The 22,859-nt window shown below is 37.8% G+C and overlaps 1 protein-coding gene across 1 annotated transcript in view; it reads right to left on the bottom strand.

Moving 5' to 3' along the window:
* Positions 1-22,859, bottom strand: part of MAN1A1 (mannosidase alpha class 1A member 1) — a 145,613-nt gene that overhangs the window by 103,453 nt on the left and 19,301 nt on the right. The window contains 1 exon segment of the mRNA XM_032682664.1: positions 5,227-5,323. Coding sequence (XP_032538555.1) covers positions 5,227-5,323 — 97 coding nt within the window.

The following is a 22,859-nucleotide window of genomic DNA, read 5'->3' as shown; positions in this document are numbered from 1 at the left end:
AAACAGTGTTTTCCTTTCTTTAAAGTTCATTGAAAAGGTTCCTATCCAATATCATTAGCAATTTAAAGTGTCAAGAGTGATTAATTATTAAAGTGTGCTATGCCAAAACATGAAACTCTTACTCAAGTACTGGCAAACCCTCAGCAACAATAACATTTCATATTTCAGTGCCTATTACCAGCTGGTAAGAGTGGGAAAAGAAACAATAAGTTCAATTTTCGACAGATCTATCTTTCCATGTATAACATGAAACAATACTGTGCTATTTCTAGAACACTCTTCTAATCTCTAGTATTTTATACATCTCCGCATTTTAGAGCCAGCTCTAATATCTTTGTATTTGATAGAGCTTGATTAATTTTTCCTTCATAGCTAATCTCTCTGTTTTCTGTGGAAGCTTTTGGCATCTACCAAACTTCTGGCACCCATGCAGCTCAGCCACATTTTGTTATGAACTACCTTCTTTTGTTTGAGCATGCCTCCCAGTGATTTGGTATTTCCACCCCTTACAAAAGATATCATTCCCCACAAGGAAAAATAAATCCTTTTTCATCCCATCTATGCCACTTTTTATGGACTTCCATATATTGTTCTGGAAAGTTTTCAACCTTTACCACTTACTATGAGTTCAAGTGTTCCACTTCCATGTATTAACTTAGAATTATATCTCCCATTTCACTAAGTGCCAGTTAAAATTAGGAATGTTAGTATTCATTTGCTATTTCTAAGTGCAGTTATCATCTGTTGGGGAATCCTGGGTTTGTGGAACTGCTTGCAGTTTGCCTTTGGTGAAGCTACCCCAAGTAACTTATTTGCGCTGTCAAACTTCACTCTGGTCATTCGATTTTTCAGTACTGTGAAATTAAATTAGTTAAATTTGAGAGTGTGACCTCAGCAGTAACAGATCCTTGTGAGAGGCTAGAAATAAGTCTGAAAAATGTCTTCTGAAAATCTAAAAAGACAATAAATGCATCTTTGTCAAGCAACTCGATCTCTTCTCACAAATGCTGTGTTGAGTCATTTATCCATATATCTGCTAATGTTATTCTTTACACAAGTTTCTATTAATTTAGTTGAGATGGCAAGCTTACTTCCAAAATTAAGACCACATATCAAAATACAAAATTTCAAGGAATCCAGTAGGAACAGTGAAGAGAAAGAAGATTGGGGTGGGGGGAAGATGTTGAAGCCTTCCAATTTAAATTAATACACTGTTTAAATACATGCACAATTAATTGTTTAGAGCTATATTAACAAACTTACAGTCTAAAGATACACATTGCAAGACAGTTTTGAATATAACTTTTGGCAGGCTTTAAAAATCTTCATACACCTCAATGCTCCATAACAGAAACTACAAAAGAACCATTTCAAATTGGGAGAAGCAGGACTTTGGCTTTGCAGATTGTATTTATTAAATACCTCCCTTTTCCCCTCCAGAAAAGGTCCTTTTTCCCTTGCAGAGACTAATTATACTATGCCCACAAGTTACAATATTATTAAACTGGCAACTGCACATGAAACACAGTTACAGACAATTAAAAAAGCCCTTCAGTAACAGTCACTTAAGTGCAGAAAACACTTCTAGAAAGAGCTCCTTGTTAGTGCAGCAACACTCATTAGTTTTAAAACTAATACAGAAGGCTTAGAAAGGAATAGCTCCTGGGCTAGGGGCTGGTGGTAGAGTGCTGTGAAAAAAATTGGCAAAATTGTGATTTCACCACTTTCACACTAGGAAGGTAGATTAATAAATGTCTACTTTAGCAATCATTGTTAACAGTAATCTGAAACTTTTAAGGTTAAAGTACTAAAAACTAACAGCACTTGCTCAGGGCCTATTTTCTACTGGGTATATTCAGAGAATGATTAGTACTCCCAGCAGAAGCCATAGCAGCATAGGAGACATGCCCTGTTTTGCTGATGCACAGGTAGGGTGCAAAGAGGTGCTAAGCTATTCCAATTTATTTGATTAATCTAGAAATAGTTGCATGCTTCACGGAATTTAACTAATAAGAACGACACAGAGACAACAACTAATGATTTTTTGTTTCTGCTTTTTCAAAGGGTTGTTACAACATGGTAAGAGCTAATGTGGCAAATAAAAAGGAAATAAAAACAGTATATGGATGTGCTGAAAAGACATTGCAATGGTCAGAGGCACGTATGTGGCTTTGGCTTCAAAGACAAATGTTTCAGTTTACATATGTTTCAGTGTTTCTCTAAAGGTATATTATTCTCAGCGTGAACACGAGACAAAGCAACTTCTGCTCATAACATGAATGTATCTACACTCTACCAGTCCAAAGACTCTCTCAACTTATCAAATACACCCTCCACACACACTGCTCGCAGATTACCAGCAAGATCAAGGCAGGTCCTTTTCTTCAAAAGTTGTTTTCATGGCCAGGGATTAGGACAAATAAAATGTCATTTTCAGGTTCAACAAGAAGTTCTCAGCTACAGAATAGCCCTACTACTATTAATTTGTATGGAGTGCTAAAGAAGGGTTCTTTTTCTTCCCCCGAGATCAGAACTACCAGCTGTCCCTATCGTTTGTCCCATCAACATCCCATTGGCCATTTTCCTCTTTTCCTAGCTGATACAGTGTTAGTATAGTTGCCAAATTCATGATGGTACATCTGTGTTTAATTACACCTCTCAGAAGCCATCTTATTTTTGTATTTCAGAGGAACACATCATGACTTGCCTTCAAGACACAATCATTGTTATAATCCATCTACAAAATGGCTTATCATTACAGAAAGGAGTGATGCATTTATACTTTCAAAAATAAGCTTAGAAGCAGTATCATTTGAAAACAACTCTCCCCTTCTGTGTCAGGAGAGCTGTACTTGCAACATATGCAACATAAAGCATCAGCATAAAGCACTGGAATCTGCCGTTCCTCATAGTGAGGTACTAAAAGTCTCTGTCCCATAACAGGTACTCCTATTATACGCAAAGCAACATAACTGCAGTAATGAAGGAGAGGTGTTTAAAATTAAACAGCTGGATAATGAAATATGCTCTATCTTACTAAGACAATCAGAAACTTGTATTTTTGAAAAATTGAGACCTGATAGCAAGAAGAAAGGACAATCATGAAAAATTGGAGATAGTTATGACGTATGACAGTGAACTGAAGGTCTCAATTTCTGAAGATTATCAGGAAATTCACAGGACACAGAGCTGAACTTATTCTCAAATAATTCAATTCAGAATTACCTTAAAAGTAGTAAACCATTTGTAATCTCTCTTTTTTTTTTTTTTTTTAAATAAGAAACAGAAACAAGGGAGATAAGGAAACTTGTCTGTCCTTTCACAAGGAAAAAACCAAAATGCAAACTGATCACCCTTTTCTCTTATTGTTTATGAAAAAGAAGGTATTCTATTTGTTGAATTCAAACATGAAGGTACAGATCAGATCCAATCATTCCAGGAAACTCAGAGAAACGAGGTTTTGTTTCTAAAAACAAAAGGAAATTATGGATTCGGGAAAGGGCACTTATGAGATAGACCTGCTTGCAGATATTCTGCTCTTTGGTATTCTGTAAAGTTATTCAGCAGAAACAGACCTGCTTGCTTATTTTGATTTGTCGCCAAGATCAATAAGAGTGAAGATGTTTCAAAGGAAAACTCCTCAGCAATAAGATCTTATACTAGATGACCATGACGAGGAAGTGATCTGCATTTAGACTGACTCTGGCTCTTACTCCTTAAGTAAAGTTTTACTTTCACAGTGAATTGTGCCTGCAGTGACTGAAACTGATACAACATCCACAGAAATCCTGCTTAAGAATTTCACAAGTCAATACATCTACAGCTTTTTCTGTGATTCCATGCAATATTATCGAACCTTAGAAATTTTTGTACCACTTCTGATTCCAACTGAAACTACATTAAGTGTTACAATTTTCAGGAAATTATGTGCCATTTTGTTGTCCTCCAAGAAAACAGGATTGCATTAAATAGTTCCTCAAGTGATTTAAACTGCACAAGTCACCTGAAGATAACAAATAATTTTAGTTAATTTAAGAAAACAGAAGGAAACAGAAGCATGACTGAACCCTGAAGTTCTCCCAGAGTATTCTGGTTTCAAGCACTCAATTCAGGTCTGAAGTCCAACAACTAACTAGATAATAATTACTTTGTAGCAGCTTTGATGTTATCTCGGGTAGACAAGCTGTGCAGCAAGATCAATATAGATGTTGCATTTTCAAAATAATTTTTGTAATCACAACTGCTGTCTCTTAGCAACTTCCAAATATAGTTGAGGATTTGATAAGTGCTCTATTTAGACCATTTCAGGAAATGTTTCTACTTCAAACTATCTTTTCAAAAAATTCAACAAAGTTAATTCTTGTTAAAATCAAGATTTGATTTTGTCTCAGTTATAGAAATTTGTTAATTTTTCAGCTTTCTGTTTGGAAAACAGAAGCCATTTGAATACAAAAATTGATGTTAAACAGTTTAATTCTTCATTTTTCTGCAAAACTGATGATGACACTTCAGGGGACTGCTTTCTTACGCTTCCTCAGAATGCTGTTGCTCTCCAGATATTTATCCAGCCATATGTCCCACACTGGAAAAGTCTTGCCTCTTTACAGTGGATTTCTGTAGTGATTTTTGTGCCTCTCCTACCAGAACTTTTCAGCCCCATATTTGTTCTACACTGATAACAACTTGGGTGTTATTTAGCATTACCTGTACAACACTTAGAGGAGCAAATAATGGTTATATTAATGAAAGAGAAAGCCTGGTAAGGGAGTCTGACTGATATAGATTAACAAGGTTTTTTTAAGGGATGGAAATAAATTCCTGAAAACCGCAGACAGCTTCAGCCACCTTCAGGACTATAAAGAGCACCATTTGCTCCTTGTACAGAATTTCCTTCTTAGAGTTTTTGTTCCCTGCTTATTGAATGTGGCGTCAATGAGTTCCACTCCACATGAAAAGTTTAAGACAGGGCAGTATTTAATGCAACAAAACTATATCTTTATCACGCAGCAATGTCATGCTCAATTGATTCTCATTCAGACAGGAATCTATAAAAGTCACAGAAAGCATCATCCTTGTTTACTGTTATTTTTTATATATAACAAAAGCAACAAACATCATACTGCATGACAGAGAGCAGAAAGAAAATATGTTTATCACCTATAAGCTTTTCAGCTGATTTAGTGTTTTATGCTAACGTCACTAAGCACAAAAATACACTCTACTCACCAAATAAATTGCTTGAATGTCCTTGCTTAGATATGGGTTTCAGTTCATTTAATCCCCATGCGTAACGCTTATAATTATCCCAGGCATGCTTCATCATCTGTAGGGAAACGAAAGCAGGATTATAACATTGATTTAGCAAGAAGCCACAGCAAATACCAATTTGAGAATATTCTCAGTATAAACACATTTAATTCAATTCTTAACCAAATTCCTGTTGTATGCACTATAACTACGAAATACTCAGTACAGAATAACAGTGGCACTGTTTTCCAGGGGGCAGTGGGATGGTTACTATAAGAATTCCATGACTGTCCACTTCTACTGTTATCTGCAAGCTTATGGTCAAGACAGTCTAGAAATAATTAGGTTTTTAGGAAGGGAATTCATTGTGTCATATATCAATTCAATTAAGATTTTATTTCCCTTAAGCACACACCTCTGAAACTGAGGGAAGTAACATTTTTAAAGAAGCTTTTTTTCTCCTAGAGGAGGAATTTTTAAGGTCAAAATTAAGCTCACAGTAGTTTTCAGATTCTGACAGAGACTTGCTTGCATAAAACTAGCTGGCTCAAGCTCAATATGGCTAATAACAGTAAAATAAAGCTAAAGTGGCTAGACAGAACACCTAGGAAAGATTTTGTGGTAGGTTATTATGATATAATCTTTTTGTTATTATGAATTCATCTGTAGCTACTTTCGTATGTCATTTTACACAAATGGTAAAACTTTTACAAATTAAACACATCACTACAAAAGCATGTTTTGCATAAAAAGAGGTGCACCACAAATACATACTGCTTTGGGAAACAGCCTCGGGAGCCCAGAACAGCAGCACTGTGGTAAGAGCAGAGGGCACCCCCATCAGAAGCCAGGGTAGTGGCTCAAGATGACTTCACACTCTTTACCACCACCACCAGACACACCTGGGCCAAACTGTCCTTTTCCAGGGTGGTCCAGGTGCATTGCCAGGAGCCTACCTGTTCCTCCTCAAAGAACAATGTGAGAACAATGCATGCAACTCTGCAGACCTGGTGAAGAACCACTGCCACTCCAGTGGGTCTAACACCTCCCATTACCAACCACCACCCTTAACACCTGCCCAGGAAGAGTTTTCTTTAAAGAAGCAGCACCACAAGCAGCCTGATTTTGCATAACAGAAAAAAAAGATTTTGCCTCCTTTTTGTCCCTCTTCCCCTCTTCCACAAGGCAGAGCAGTGTTGGGAATGCCAGAGGTCATCTTCTAGACAAAAAGTGACAATTTCAGACCTTTTCAAAAATACTGCTTCAGGCTGTCAGCTGACAACACTGCTCTGCCTTTGCTTTCAGACCTCTTCTTGAGGCCATGTGTGTCAAGGATAATTCTGTTAAGTAACAGTTATAATCCTAAATTTAAAAGCAGCAGCCTTGGGACATGCTGATAATAGTAATCCTGCACTTTCTCCCTTCCTCTTTCCTTTGCTCAAATCACAGAGAAATTATGTCAATTAAAAATCTGCATTAAGCCATACTATAATAGATGACAACAGATTTTCTAGAGTACCGCTATACTTATGAGAATAAACATTTCTTTGCTATTTATGGAATCATAAATGCACATCTATCCTGCAGGAAAATTCATCTATGTTAATCTATGCTACAGCCCTTACAGGCCCAGTGTTACAAATGCAAAAATTGGCAACTGCATTTAATACACGAACATTTTCAACCAGAAGGTTAGCCTGGTGTCAGATCTCAGCTGAAAGGCACCAAGAGGCCCAAGGAAATGGTCTCAGGCCATGGATGGCACCAATATGCTAGATGGCAGGAGCAGTGTCCATTGCTTGACTTCATTGCAGAATGGCTTAGGAGCTCTCCAAGGATGGGGCTTTTTGTCCCAATGCAGAACTGATAATAAGCAGCCAAGTGGCAGACTTTATTTCTATGAGGCATTCCCAATTCCTGGCTACAAGAATCAAGACTACATGAAACCAACCATTTGTCCACAGCATATTTTCTATTTTACCAATTGAAATTTTCTGGTAGTTTTGTCTATTATATGAGAAAGACTTATTCTGCTCTGCCATCATGTGCTAGACCTCCAAGCTCAGCTTTAAATTCTCAAAGATTTCAGGAGGCTAAATCCTATGCTTTGTAAAAGCTTATTTTCTCATGAAATCATGTCAGAATCTTTTCATTTGTTTAATCTCAATCAGGGACACCACACAAAAGGGCTTTTTTAAAACTAAACTTGTAATTAAGTGGCCTGAATCAAAGTGTCTAATAATGCAGTATTATAACAGAATTAAAATTGCTCAAGACAGTACTGCAGTGATCCTTCCCCTTTTTTGTCCTTTTTCACCTAGCACATCCATGCTCCTTCTCTTGCATAAGAAATGCAATGCTCACGTACTTCCATACCAAGTCAGTTCAGGAAACAGAAACCTTTGCAAGTGAAATTTTTGTTCTGAGGATCATTTTTGTCCCGTCTGATCCTCAAGTCAGATTTTCCCGAGTATCAGAGTTACCAAGAGGGAAAGGCAGGAACAGTTCAGTCTAGCCACAAGTCACGAAGTGCATGATGCCACAAGATGTCTTATATGCACTCAGTTGCCTTTAGTTTTTCCCAATGGATTGATGTGTCAATCATATTGTATCTTAAATGCATGTGTGATTTGGTCATAGAAACCCCTAGGTAATAAAACAGGAAGACAGTAGACACAACCCTCTAATAATACTTATTATTGTGTGCTAGTGAACAACTGATTTTGGGGTTTTTTCCAAAATGTCCTCTCATTCTGTAACTACTCAGGTATAATTGTTTTATAATAATTGTTGAATCCATAAAGCCAAGCAGACAGAAAAAAACCCCAACCCACAGTAATTAAAAAAAAACCCCAAAGAAACCACAAACAAACCAACAACCCCCTCAAAAAACCAAACAAACCCCCCAAACTACCCATCCCCTCCCCTACAAAAGAAAAAAAAAAGTTAGGAAATATTCCAGTAGGAAAACCCCCACCAGAATCTACTGAGCAAGAGATCCAATTCATCTCTTTTGGCTAATCAAAGAGTTTTTTAAGAACTCTTCCAGAAAGCCTAGATTTAGACAAAACCACCAAAGTTAGTAAGTAAATTTACTCCTAAGAAAATGTACCTTTAGAACATACTAGCTTTAGATATTTGGAGGTTTATGGGCATACAATGAAAGCAAAATGCAGCTCCAAAAGTAGTCAGTGAGCCCTCTAGCGTTTCAAAACAACATGAGTCATTTCAACTAGACAAAAAAGCGAATGGCTATTTAAATAAAAGACTTAGTGTTATTGTGTTACTTGCTGAGCAAATTGCCCCTAGACATGAGAGCCAAAAAACCCTACCTCAATCAACACTGCCTGCTGCACAAGTGAGTTTGGGCATCTAACCTATCAAGAAGTCTCAATTTCAAGAATTCAATACATCAGAAATAATCTACATGCTTTCCCTCCTCTGTAAATTACAAAACTATATTAAGTTTCCCACTATATTAACTTCCTATTTGTTAATAATCTTATTTTCTATGTAAGAATGAAAAAGTTCTAAAATATTGAGGAGCAATTTTCATAGACCCGGCCCCCTGATAATTCTTTGCTTAGGCAAAACTCCTAGCACTGGTACTTAGGGAATTAATTTTAACAGTTTTTTGGATAAGTCTATCTATATTTGCAGTCTTCCCCCTTCTGTTTGCATGAGACATCCACAAATCAGTATCTCCAGATTTATTTTTTTTTAATTCACAAGGGCCCTTCTGATCACACCTCTGACTACTTGTATAAGTACTGTTGATCACCTGAAATTTCTAAATAAAGATCAGTTACTGAGAATACAAAATTACCGATCCTGTTAAAAAGAGAAATTCCCAATGAGGGAGAGTCTCAGAGCTTTTGACTAGATGATTCCAGATACTCTCAAACTCCTCCACAGTATAACTAATAAAATTATTTCACCTGACTGCTTTCAAATAATTCTATATTAGCCTTCCAGGATGTTAATAGCCAGAGTTACATTTGCATAGAGGTATCCCTCAGTCCTTCTAGTTTTACTAAGATATGCTAACAGTCACAGAATGGTTGGGATTGGAAGAGAGAAATCATCTGGAAATCAACTAGTCTAATCCCCTCTGTGAGGGCAGGTTCATGCAGAGCAGGTTGCACAGGATTCTGTCTGGGTAAGTTTTGAATATCTCCAGAGAAGGAGAATCCACAACCAGCAGCTTTGTTCCAGTGCTCTGACACTCTCACAGTAGAGATGTTTTTCCTGACATTGAGATGGAACTCCCTATGTTTCAGTTTTTGCCCACTGCCTGGCACCACTGAAGAGTCAGGCTCCATCCTCTTGACATCAGCCCTTAAGATACTTGTATGTAATGATAAAATCCCATCTCAGTTGTCTCTCCTTCAGGATAAACAGGCCCAGCTCCCCTAGCCTTTCCTCATAAGGGAGATGCTCCAGTTCTCTAATCATTTTCATAGCCCTTTGCTAGACGCTCTCCAGTAATTCCTTGTCTTTCCTGAACTGGGAAGACCTGAACTGGACACTGTTCATTGAACCTCAAACTCTAGAAGAGCCTGACACCTCACTGGGAAGCCATATGCCGACATTAGTGAAGTCTCTTTCTGATGAAGTTCTATCTCAGGTCCCTCACAGTCAGATGTGGTAGTGGAAGGTTTGACTAGCTAGCACTGTTTCACTAGTAAGCTGACTGCTTTTCCATCTTCAGAAAGAAATGGGGCACTGAGTTTTACTTATGAAGTCAGAAAATGCCAAAACACTAACCCACCTCTCCTGGAGAATAATGAATTGTGCTATTGTAATTGCTATCAGCTAAGTCACTCAGAAGGAGAAGGAGAAGGTCTGACATTATACACAAAATGACCTCTGTATTTCTTTACCTCTAAAGGAAGCATTTTGAAATATAATTTTAAAATCCTTCTCAAAACACTGAAATTAAAATAAAAAAGTAAAATTCAAAACCCAGCACTTTTTTCTCCAGAAGCAAAAATAAAGACCTTTTCTACAGCTGTAATGTTGGACAACTAAAAGATGATGATAATGCACTCCAATTCACTGGCATTTTAGTTACTGCCACCTTTCAAAGCACTCTTAATGCACCGTCTACACAGGACACGTAAGTCACTTGAAATCTGCAAAATATAGTTCTATTCAAAAAGGAATACTCATGAGTTCAGGCACAAAATGTTGCCAAAAAACAACAGCAATGTTGAATCAGCACAGTAATAGTGGTATTTAGATGTAAACTACTGCAGTACCAGGTGGAATGAAAATAATAAGGTTTATTTTTAGCAGTTACATGCAAGTGGGGGAGATGTCAAAGAGGACATTAGGAAAAGAATTAAAGCACTTTCTAGAATTGGGATATTAAAGGAAAAAAAATTATTCACTGCATGAAATAGTACCACCCTGACCTTCAACAGAGCCATTTAAATGTTGCCAAGACAAAGGAGGAAGGTAGAAGACTAAGGTACTGAAAGCTCAAAAAATGAAGAGTCAAGTCAATAAAAAACAAACACCCCCAAAAACCAAAACAAACCTCTGACTAAAATGTAACAGTTTATCTATTAAACTCTCACTGCTAGATTAAATAATCTTTTCTTTCTCAGCTTTCATTCATCATGGCTGGGCTTCGCGAACGAAGATTTGGGAAGGCTTTATCCACACTTGTTACAGGCACGTTGGTGACTTATGAGGCCAATACGTGACAGACATATCCGGTTGCAAAAGGCACAACAGAAAGACTCCTTAGATGGTGTATTCCGCAAGACACGGTTCTTCCTGCGTTGCCTTTTCTCCTCGAGAGTGATCCTGCGTGTGTTCTCAAAGGCTTCCGCAGCGTTATAGATGCTGTGTCTCCAGGCCTCCCGATTTGAGGCCAGAGTGGACCAATTATGGTGATCAATATGGCCAAGGCTGAGATGTTGTTTCAGGGAGTCCTTGAATCTTTTCTTCGGGGCTCCTCTCTTGCGGCAACCAGTGGCAAGTTCACCATAGAGCAAGATCTTAGGGAGGCGGTGGTCCTTCATCCTTGAGACGTGCCCTGCCCATCGCAGCTGTGTTCTCATCAGCATGGCCTCTACACTTGTGACTGCTGCTTGCTCAAGAACAGATGTATTGGGATCTTTTTACACATTTAACTTATTCTCACCTTTTAAACTCCTTACCAGAACTACATGTTCACTTAGTCTAGTCTCCCTGCTTCTTCTCTCCTTGCTGCTACATCTAAAATGTCATTCTCTCACAGTCAGCAAGGGAAATTAAAGAAGTCCCTAGAATTAGTAAGAAACCTCTATAGATGTTCAACTTAAACTTTCCTCCTGTACAATTCAACTTGCATGGCTGATGACTGTACTCGGTCTGGTTGTGATGGAGTTAGCACCCATCAGAAGAGCCCCTATGGTGTTTTGAATTTGTGCTTTTGAATTTGTGCCTGAAATAACATTAGTAACACAGCAATGTTTTGGCTACTGCTGAACAGTACTTGTACAACAACAAGGCTTTCTCTTTTTCCAACTTCTGCCCCTTTTCTACTCTCTCCAAGAAGTAGGATGGAGGGAATGGCTATGAGCTTGAGAGGGGATACAGATGGGACAGCTGACCCCAGCTGGTCAAAGGGTTATTCCCTACCACATTAATGCCATGTTCACCAAAAAACTGGGGCAGAGGAAGAAGGAGGGCTTTTCCAAGGTGGCTGTTCTCAGAGACTGGGTATCAGTTTGCTTGTGGGAGGTTGTGAGTCATTGCCTTTGCATCACTTGGCCCTGCCCCTTCCTTCCTTCTCCTAATAAATGGGCTTTATCCTGACCTACCAGTTTTCTCACTTTCATTCTTCCTGTTCTCTTCTGCAGCCCTGGGCCAACAGCTGTGTGGTTGCTTAGCTGTTGGTCCAGGTGAATCCAACACAGTGTCTCATAGTATCTTCAGTGCAGGAAGTTTGTGATCACAACAAAACCCCCAGCTGGTTTCTTTGCTCTGATGACAATATTACATTAACCGTTAGCAAAAACTCAAGCTTTAGAAAGCCTTACATTCTCACATTCTGTTCCCACTACTGTTAACCAACAAGCTATCTGAGACTCGCTGAATCAGAGTCACAGAAGGGTTGAGGCTAGAAGGGACTCGAAGTCATCCTGCCCAAACCCCATCAAAAGTCCTATTCTCAACTGTTTTCAGAGCCCTCAAGTACCAGCCAAATTGCAGTACAGCTAAAAAACCCTCATATTTCAGAAATCTATTATTAGTAAATGTACCTTTGAATGTACTGCCACCAATTAGGATTACTCTATGAAAAACTGCAGGATCTCCTTTAGCTGATTCACTATCAGTTTTCATAAAGCTATGCTGTATATTCAAGCGCTCTGTTTAATATGCTCTTACTGAATCTACTGATTATAACAGTGAATAATTTTTGGCAATACACAGCCTGTGTTTCTTTAGTTATCCAAAGTATTACATTGGTGTTTCATCATCTTTACAATGTTATTTAATGTTACATTGCACTTTAAAGAAATACAAGTTATTAACTGAGTTTATTGATCTTGTCTTGAATAATATGCATCTTCAGAACATGAAGTAATAGGTTAATTTTTCTCTGTATCTCAATACATGACACTTATTCTAGGATTAGTAAGCACAACTACATTGCAAAATAATTTGACAATTTCTCTTGTTTCTGAGCATGATCTTTGTTACTTTGTCAATATTCACTATTATTGCTTTGGTAGTATTTTAAACCTTTTATTTCAATCTTTTCTTGCAGTTCTAAATGTAATTGTACCACACTCCAATGTCTTTTCTATATTGAAGTGTTTTGATCACTTATAACTACCTTGATTTATTTTTTTAAGGTAATTTTTATCAGTATTCAGAGCTTTTTACCCTGCTCAGACCAGCTCTATATATTGGAAATTCTAGGTAAAGATGTAGGGTGTTCTACTGAAGTTACTTCTTCACTAATTAGTTCATAACCTTATCTAAGCAGACGCACAGATATGACTAAGAGTTATACATGTCTGGTTTTGGCTTTTTCAGTTACACTGTCTACTGTCATACTGGCCTGCTGAGAACATTTGTTTTAAGCAGCTTTCCATAAAACAAAAATTCAAACTTCTTGACTGAAGACCAAGATTCACTAGAAAACTAGTTAAAACTGGTCTATATTCAGATCATGTTTTCTGTAGGTAAAATTGTGCCTAGACTTTATTTTCAAGCTAAAAATTAGCAATTATAGTTGTATGAATTTTAAACTCTTTATTTTCTGTTACTGTTTCTTATTCCAGAAACAAAGCTGAAAAAACAATCTCAAATGTACAAAGAAGGTTCATCTCAGTAGATACTATTTACTTTTCTCCCTTGAATCTGACAGATGAAGATAAAAATGACAGACTCGCTTTCTCTACTGGCAATAGAAATCTGGTTTTCACCTTAAAGACACATAAAATAAATCCTGTCACTATGAACTTTCATTTATATAACCACTTCCTATCTGTCAGTAGGACACTTATTGCAGATCAGGAGTTTGACAGATTTTTCATGTTTATAATCTCATTTCCTAACACGGATCATCCCAAGTTAAAAGCAAGCTACACACTGTCAATGTTTGTACAACAGTCACTGCCAAAGTGCCACTGTTACTAACTTAGCAGGTGGATGATAACCATGCTCAGAAGCCTGGCGGAGGTCCTGTGAGTGCTTCCTGATGGGACTTCCACTTAGCCAAGAAAAGCTGCAAAGGAGTATTTAGTATTAGTTAATGGGCCAGCAACAAGGATTCCCAGTTGTGTCTTCCACTAAGCAGCAGAGAGCGGTTTTGGGAACATTTAGGCGCTCACTGCTTCACTGCTCATTGTGAAAGGAACTCTTAACAACTCACAAGTTCATCCAACAGTGCTGCCCATAGCATAGGGCACTGCCACACACTAATTCACTTCTTGCCTGCAAAGACAAATTAAAATAAAAAATCCAATATCTCCATATAAAAAAGGAAGTAAGAGGGAAAATAAAAACATTAAGGCCTATTCTGAGGATTAATTTGTCATTTGTATTGCAAAGCACTTCAAACTCCTCAAATGGAAAGCCTGACAGAAATGCTAAGTATTATTCCCTCATGTGTTAAGTTACAGATAAGCTTCTATTCTTATATTTCTATTCCTCACAGTAGCTTGTAAGCCTCTTTAGTAGTGTATTAAAGTATTCAACTAATATTCATCATATGCTGTTCTGGGCATCGTTTGTTAACCAGGGACAGACGTTGCACAGTGCTTCATTCTGTTACTTATTTTAAAAGGAATCAATTATCCTATTAATTCTGTAACAAGAATTTAATTAAAAGGTAACTAAGGAGAACAGGAAATTTGCAGGTAAGGTATTTTCTACACTTATTCTATTACTGCATATTTTATTTAATGCATAAGTAAACAAGAAAAAAGAGACTATTTCATATAAGAAATAACTAATAAGAACAGCAGCTCTTATGCTTTGATATGCACTGAAAAAAAAATTAGCTCATTTGAAAATGATTGTATGACACACCAAACATGATAACAAGCTATGTTTTACTCATTTGTCAGGCATACCTCTCTTTGTTAAAGAGTAACGTACTGCTAAAGCTATAATTTTACTGAAAAACTGGAGACATCAGAATGTTTTACTATTAGTTTCTGAGAGCTGGTCTATAGTGTTTTAATTATTGAATGGTTCATTTTAATAGAAGTCACAGTGCAATAAGGCAGAGGAACTTGAAGGAAGACTAGAGTTCATATGCATACTTCAAGTATTGGTATCATACAGTAGAAACCAATATCTACAGCCTGCTTCTTCCCTGGCCATCTCACCGCTACAGACACATGAAAAGCAAACAATTTCATGAAGCACAGAAGCATCCTGTCTGAGATCCGTTCCTTGACTAATCAAAAACCATAAAGGCAAAACCAGTGTACAACCATTCCCACAAAGAGCACCGTCCTTGCACTTTCCATAACCAAAGGTCTGGCTAATTTCAGCCAAATGAAATTACCAATTTCAGAGAAAGAGAAAAAAAGGTGGTTCAAAAATCTTGCCCATACAGTTACCCAAATCTAATGAAACAGCATTAATGCTACCTCGAACCATCCAGAGTAGATCAGTTTTAGCTCAGTTTTAGATTCATTCACTCAACTCTAGTTACTAGTCTTTCACCCAAAGTAAACAAAATAGACATGCAAGAAAAGACTATTTCCTTATAAAACTGAGGGGTTTGAATCGGGTTTTTTTAATTATTATTTTTTATTTCCCCTCCCAGGTAAGCTAGGATTTGAGTATGTTCTGTAGGCATTTAAATATTTTTTCCTGAAAACATCTACCTTGAAAGCATCAATTAAGATATTGTTGAACTGCTTTGTCCTCCAACTCTCAGTTACTAGGGGGTGAACTAACTACACATTCTCAGTAACTACACCAGTAGAAAAAGAAAAAAAAAATAGCACTGAAGTGTAGAATTATGAAATTGAGCATAGGTTACATTAATGTTGAAGATGTTCTATTTCAACTTAGTTGCCATTTATGCCTTTATACATACACACACAAGATGGAAATCTTAAATGAACCATCCAACTCATCCAGTTACAAACAAACGAGTAGTCTAAAGAACGAGCTATAGAGTCTCTACCTTACAACTTAGCAACTGTTACCAAGATCTGCATTTCAGAAAAAAAATGAAGCGTACAGCCTGTCACTCAAAACCACTGCATTTCTCCCTAGTTGTCTTCTTCAAACACTTAACAAAAAAAGTCAAATGCACCCTTTTAGTCTCTGTGATGGACAAATCAGTGATGCTCCAATGTTCTCTGTTTTCTTTTCCTGAGGAGAGTCACTGTTACCTAATTTTTAAAGAACCAAATCACACAGATGTTTTCTGTTACTAAAACATCCATCAAAAGAGAAACATATCACATCATAAGGTAATGTGGAACAACTGAAGTCATTGTTCATTACTGACAATAACCAGAAAGAAAGCTGAAACATTTTCACTTAAAACAGAAAAGCACTAAAGTGTTGTACAAGAAAATAATGTATTTCTTTGATCTTAAACAGAATTACTAGCAGCCTCTGAAGATCATGCACAGTTTGACTAACATCATAAAAAGGGAAATAAAAAAGAAAACAATTCATGGAATTACTACTCTTATGAAGAATAGTGGTATACATAGACTCATCCCACTCAGTGTAATTTTTTTTCCCTTGGTTACTTATGACTTGCTACAGTTTCCAAAAACTCCCAAGCTGAACACTGTGAACAGTTAGGCTCTTGCAACTGCATGATACAATCATGCTTTTGTTCTCTATTTTTTTCCTACTGATCTTTAAAAAGTTATTTGATAAGGTTTGCTTCTAATTAGATTATAAATTATTCATGGCATAGGCTGTATCTCCTGCTTGTTTGTTAGGTACCTGGCACTCCATAGCCATGTGGCCAGTGAAGTTCCCAATCTCAGTAGGGTAATGCAAACAGAAAAATAAGCACAGTGTTATGCAGTTACGACACAGCTACATGAAGTGATTAACATCAAGGTGATTCAAGCTGCTGTTTCAGAGCACAATTAAAATCCACAAAAATGAAGTAAGATGGATTTAAAGAACCTGTTTACTTTCATCCATTTTGAACCTCAGTCTCGCTTACATGTTTCTAAATTTTACTCTATTGTTAAAGTCAGTAAGTAACAGAGTTTTGGCCACCCTGTTAAACGGAAAGTATCAGTATATCCAGGCCTATCCAGAATGTCTTTAAGACAAAAACCAAAGAGGAACAACAAATAAAAAAAGTAACAACCCTCCAGAAGTTTCTCTCCCTTGCAGAATGAGTCTACATTCATCCCACAATCTTGTTTCTCTACCAGAGAATTGGGAGTGACAAGACAGTATCCTTGATGGTAAGAAGTTTTAGTTGTAATAGAAATGCCAGACTAGCTCTGAAAGGCAAAATTTCAGATGTAATTCCTAAAAGAAATTTTTCTTTAATTGTGTTTTCTTTTATTTCATTGCATTTGATTGAAGCAAGTCCTTAGCTTCTTTCGCTCTCTCTTTTTTTTTTCTTTTGTAGCTTTTTTTCTTAAGGAAGAAAATTAAACAGTGAGCCATGCATTATTAGTAGATTTGGGACCATTACCAACCTAATTGAATGGCTAACAATAGTAAGTAAAAACACAAACCACCTATAAAAACTATTAGAGTTTCTCAGTTAATGAGAAACTTACTAGAACTTGATGTGGTCCCTGAATTCACCAAGTGCAGGGCACTTTGAGCTTTCCAAAATGCAGGGTATCGGCAATAAATACTTTACTCATCCTCATGCCATGAGCTTTTGACAAAAGCCCAGACCAGACCAGATCATATCAAATCCTTATCCATGTGTCACTGATTGTCAGCTGTAAGAATTTTTCTCCTCTTCACCTGCCCCAAATGAGTTCTTCTTTTCCATTCCCTTCTCCTCTCTCCAGCATCCAGCTAAAGATGCTGAAGTACTCCACTGCTAAAGCTCATTACTGCGGCCATGGTGAAACTGGACTTTCAGAAGTCAGCCAGCCTGTTCATTGAACAGTATCTACACAGATTAATCAGATGCACAGTTGCTGCATGGATCAAGGGCTAAGTCTGCATCATTAACACTATCCTCAGAGAAGTATCTTCAGCCTAATAGCCTGGAATTAGAACAAAAGGATGGGATTGTTTCCCAGCAGCTGAACACCAGTGGTCAAAAGCAGGCAATACTAATTTGGGACCTTTTCCCTCATGTGCCTCTCTTTTAACATCTTTATTAAAAGATGGTAAAACCTGCAGGATGTGATGTACCATTATCAAATTTGTAAGTGACACCATTTTGGGGTGGGGAAAGGAAATCCCATCTGGGAGTCAGGGCTGTCATTTGCAGAGGTCAAAACAGGCTGGAGAACAGGCCAAAAGGAACTTCATGACATTTAGTGGGGAGAAATGCAAAGTCCATAACCCCTGGTGATGGTGCAGATTGGGAAGTAGCTCTGTAAGGAAAGCACTGGGATTCTGCTGCAGGTAGCTGCGCACATGCCTGCCTGGGCAGAAGGACAGGACACAGCTCATCCATTACAGGATGAGATTACCCTCCTGCTTTCTTTCAGTGCTCATGAAACCACATCTTGATGCTGCATCCAGTTCTGGGCCTCCCAGTACAGAAAAGGTATCAGTAAACTGACGTGAGTCCATTGGGAGGTGCGGCCCAAGCTGGACATGGCTGGAGCAGATGTGCCATGAGAAGAGGCCGAGGTACAGGCTGGCTCAGTCTGAGGGGGGATGGCTCCAACATTACCATTCTTTGGGTGGCATTTGTGTTTTTCTCTTGAAACATTTATTAGATTACCCAGCCTGTGGATCCTGACACAATCAGTGCTGGTCAAGTTCCCCAACTACAAGGCACTTGAACCTTACACCTTTTGCTTAATTCCACTGCCACAGTATATACATGTTACAGAGTAGTGACTGGATTTGTAAATTAGCTTTCCAGTTCACATAAACATATCTGCAAAAAAAGTAGTAACACACTTCCCCTGTGCCCAACAGATACCTACTGGTATCCATAATTTCCTTCAGTCAAGCTGGAGTAAGGATGACAGCTTGGAAATTATGTCTTTGTACTGAAAAGTACACCTATGCCATGAATTCTTTTGTAAAAGGATACAGTTTAATAACAAACTTTAAAAGCCATACAAATCTACTCTTATTTACAAAAATTAATTTAACCCTGAGGTAGTACCTCTTCCAATGCTATATACAGCATATTAGCTCTTTATATAATATTTTTCTTATGTATCAAAATGTTCCTCAGCAAGAAGCAATCATAAATGATATAGAAAATTATAATATTGTTAATAGTTCATCAGCTCCATGTGAATTTGAGAACAGCTGTCACAGGCTTACGGAGAATATCTGTGCTCATGTTTTCATGACAGGCAAAAGGAATCAGATGCTCAGTTATACAAGAAAATGAATGGAAAACTATAAAACCTTTATGAGATAAAAACAGCCATGAGGGATACTAGTGGTCTGTTCCAAACACCTCCTGGCAGTAGAGGATACAGAAGAAAAAGAAAGGATTCAATTAAGAGGGACGAAAATATTTTCGTCAATGGAAAGGCTGAAAAAATAGCTCTGTTTATTTGTAAATGGGTAAAAAGAGAACAAGATAAAAATAAAGCCATACAAAAAGTAAGGGTTGCTCCTGAACATTTTTGTAAAAGACAAAAGGAGAAAATGAAGCATGAAAACATTAGGTTTGTTACTGAAAAGGCAAACACTCAAGAATCCTTGTCAGAAGATACAGTTACAACCTAACAGGATACTGAAGGATGTGAGAGAGCAGATGGTCATAGTGGTCCAAACCTCATACTGCATTTCCTAAGCTGTTAACAGAAAGTGCTTCAAATGCCTTACAGTTTTCACATTGTAAAATGGAACAAATGGAACATAATTTCAGTTTGCATATCTGTAACACAACTAATGGCATGATGACTCTTGAGCACTGTAGTGTTGTCAGGAAACACCTTCCACCCCATGCACCCAGTAAAGACTTATTATAGAATCACAGAATTGTTTAGGTTGGAAAAAACCCCTAAGATCATTGAGTCCAACCATTAACTCAGCACTGCCAAGATCACCAATAAAACACGTCCTTAAGCACCACATCTACATGTCTTTTAAATACCTCCAGGGATAGTGACTCAACCACTTCCCTAGGCAGCCTGTTCCAGTGTTTGACAACCCTTTTTGTGGAGAAATTTTTCCTAACATCCAATCTAAACCTCCCATGGCACAACTCATGCCACTTCCTCTTGTCCTATTGCTTGTTATCTAGGGAAGAGACCAACTTTCACCTCACTACAACCTCCTTTCAGTCAGTTGCAGAAAGCAATAAGGTCTCCCCCTGAGTCTTCTTTTCTCTAGGCTAAACAACCCCAGCTCCCACAATGGGCAAAAATTTTAGCTTTTCACTGCCATCTAAACTTACAGTTTCTCAGCATGTATGGTGCCACACAAACACATAAGGTACCACAAAAAATATAGAGTGGGATGCTCCTCCATAATACAATGCATTCAAACAACTACCAGAAATTTCTGTCCCTTCCAGCTACTGAGTAAACGAACCTGCAAGCTTGGAGAAAGGAAAGACTGTGGATGGGACCTATTTTCCAGTACACACTACTCCTTTCTTTTAATTCTCCTGCTTTTTCCAGGCAGGTATGTAAAACCATGCAAGTCCCCCAGATTAGCTCTGTTGATTCATCACTTGTATTTCAAGTTCCCCTAAGGAAATCAGTCAAAGTATTTAATGTACATAAAACCACTATACAGAAGAGACAAAGTCTTCACACTCCTTCAAACTGTTTTGGACTGTTCAGCCTGAAGCTGAAACTTTAGAGGCTTGGAACTAGACGATCTTTAAGGTCCCTTCCAACCCAAACTGTCCTATGAAAATAGTCTAGCAAGTTTGCTACAGCTGTTTCTAAGAAATACCTCAAAGATAAGCACAGTTATGTGGCAAAAGGGAAAACAAAACATCCAAATCATCATAACTTAAAAGAAATAATATCCAGGTCAAATCATCAAGCTACAGAATGTCTGCTGGAATAGAGCTGGTGGTGAAGTTCCCTGTCAAAAATCCACTTGTCCATGTTTAAAAACAGCTCTCCCTCAACTCACCAAAACCAAACAACCACACAAAAATACACAAGCATAAAACACATCAAATTCACTTGCTCTGGACAGAAAGCTGTATTTGACAAGTCCCTTCCAGGCAGGCTGATGGCTGAGGAGCAGAGCAGGCAGGGACTGAGCTTCCCGAGCAACTTACTTGACAGATCCTGTCAATTTTCATTTCTGGCTTACCAGCTGCCCATGAGCAAATTTTGTAAATTCTGAAGACTCTATTTTTTGAAATAAATTAATTGTTCTTTTGTCTCACATTTCTTCCCTAAATCTCAAATTTTATCCACAAGAAATGTTCTCTATGTAGCTGTGGGCTTGATCCCATTTCCAAGTCTACCCTTTTTCAGCTAGCAAGTCACCTAATCTCCAGTGCAAACAGCTGCAGTTATGCCAATAGAAAGACTTTAGGAAACCCACGGCTATGTCTATAGTTATGTAAACATTGAGGTATGTGTAAACTATATTGTTCTGCAACCTTTTCTGGGGCACAGACACAAAGAATCACAGATTGTAAGACTTTCTGTATGTCAGGGGAGAACACAAATGGCACGACCAGGCTTGTGGTGCCTCTGCCAAGATAACACCACCACCAAGTGTGAGATGCTGCAGATAACAGAGAGGAGCAGCCTACATGCAGGTGGCTCACTGTTCTGTGGCACCACAACAAGAAAGCAACAGGAGAAAGGCAGGCACAAGAGACAACAGAAGAGTGTCAGCTTTTAACAGAATTGAGGAAAGGAAAACTGGGCTGAGATGTTTAATTGGGAAGTGATGAGAATGATAAGTTGAAAGAACTTAGAAAGGGAAAAATGGGAGAAAGGAATGCAAGGGGAGACAAACTAGGCGTTTGAGGGCACATTATCAACGCAGTGCAGGGGAACCTGGGTGCTCTCTTCCTGTGTGTGAGGAAACAGCTGGAGGGGACCTCCTGATGTCCTAACAACTTACAGGATGGAGCAGACCTTTACTAATGTTTATAGCTCCTTAACAGAGCATTTGGGTAATATTAATGTAATTCTATTTATGACAGTTAGGAATTCTGTTTGTGCCATTCTAAAACAATGCCAACATCTTTCTTCAAGACTTTTTTTCATGGTTGTTCCTGTCTCAAAAACAGATTTCTCTCAATACAAGCCAGGCAACAACCACTCCAGCTCTCAGAAGATGTTCAGCACAAAAAATAGCTGCTAGATGAGAGTCTAAAAGTCTTAACTACTGCAGTTTCCCATTCCTAACAAAATCTTATGAACAGTACAAGCAAACATTTCCTGTGAGTAATAGGAGTGTTCAGAGCTTGAGTCAGAGACTTTCAGAGCCAGATGTGATGCTTGTATGATTAAAAATGCCCAGTAGAGTTTTCTTTCATGAAATTACTCAACTGTTTTCTGAACTTGTCTGAATTTTTTATATTCACATCCTGCAGAACGAGCTCTACAGCTCTGCAACATAACGTGCAAAGAAGAGGTTTGTTCTGATTTTATCACCTAGTAGTTTCATTTGATGTGCCTTATATTCAACAAACAAGAATATTTCTGAGAATAGGTGCAAACAACACCACTAAATACACTGTAAAAATTGATGATGTACTATTACCTCTTTCTCCCAATTACAGTACTTTCCAGGAAAACACTGACTCTATTTAATCTTAAAATTTTGAAACAAAGTATGCTTTTATTATATATTTTGATAAAGATCGTTGTAGGGGAGAATAAACTTGACAGGCAGAAATGTGTAATTTACTTTCCTTCTAATTATCTACTCTTTTTGTATTAAAAGGCGCTAACATGCTTTAAATCTGCCTTAGTTCCTGCATTCTAAAATGGGGAAGCAATTCTGATCTTCTCTGAAATGCTTCACTAGACCCACCTATAAAAACCTTATATAAAATAGCCATGTGT

This window comes from Chiroxiphia lanceolata, chromosome 3 (assembly GCF_009829145.1).
Source record: "Chiroxiphia lanceolata isolate bChiLan1 chromosome 3, bChiLan1.pri, whole genome shotgun sequence".
Taxonomy (NCBI): domain Eukaryota; kingdom Metazoa; phylum Chordata; class Aves; order Passeriformes; family Pipridae; genus Chiroxiphia; species Chiroxiphia lanceolata.
This window is presented reverse-complemented; position numbering and strand designations above follow the sequence as displayed.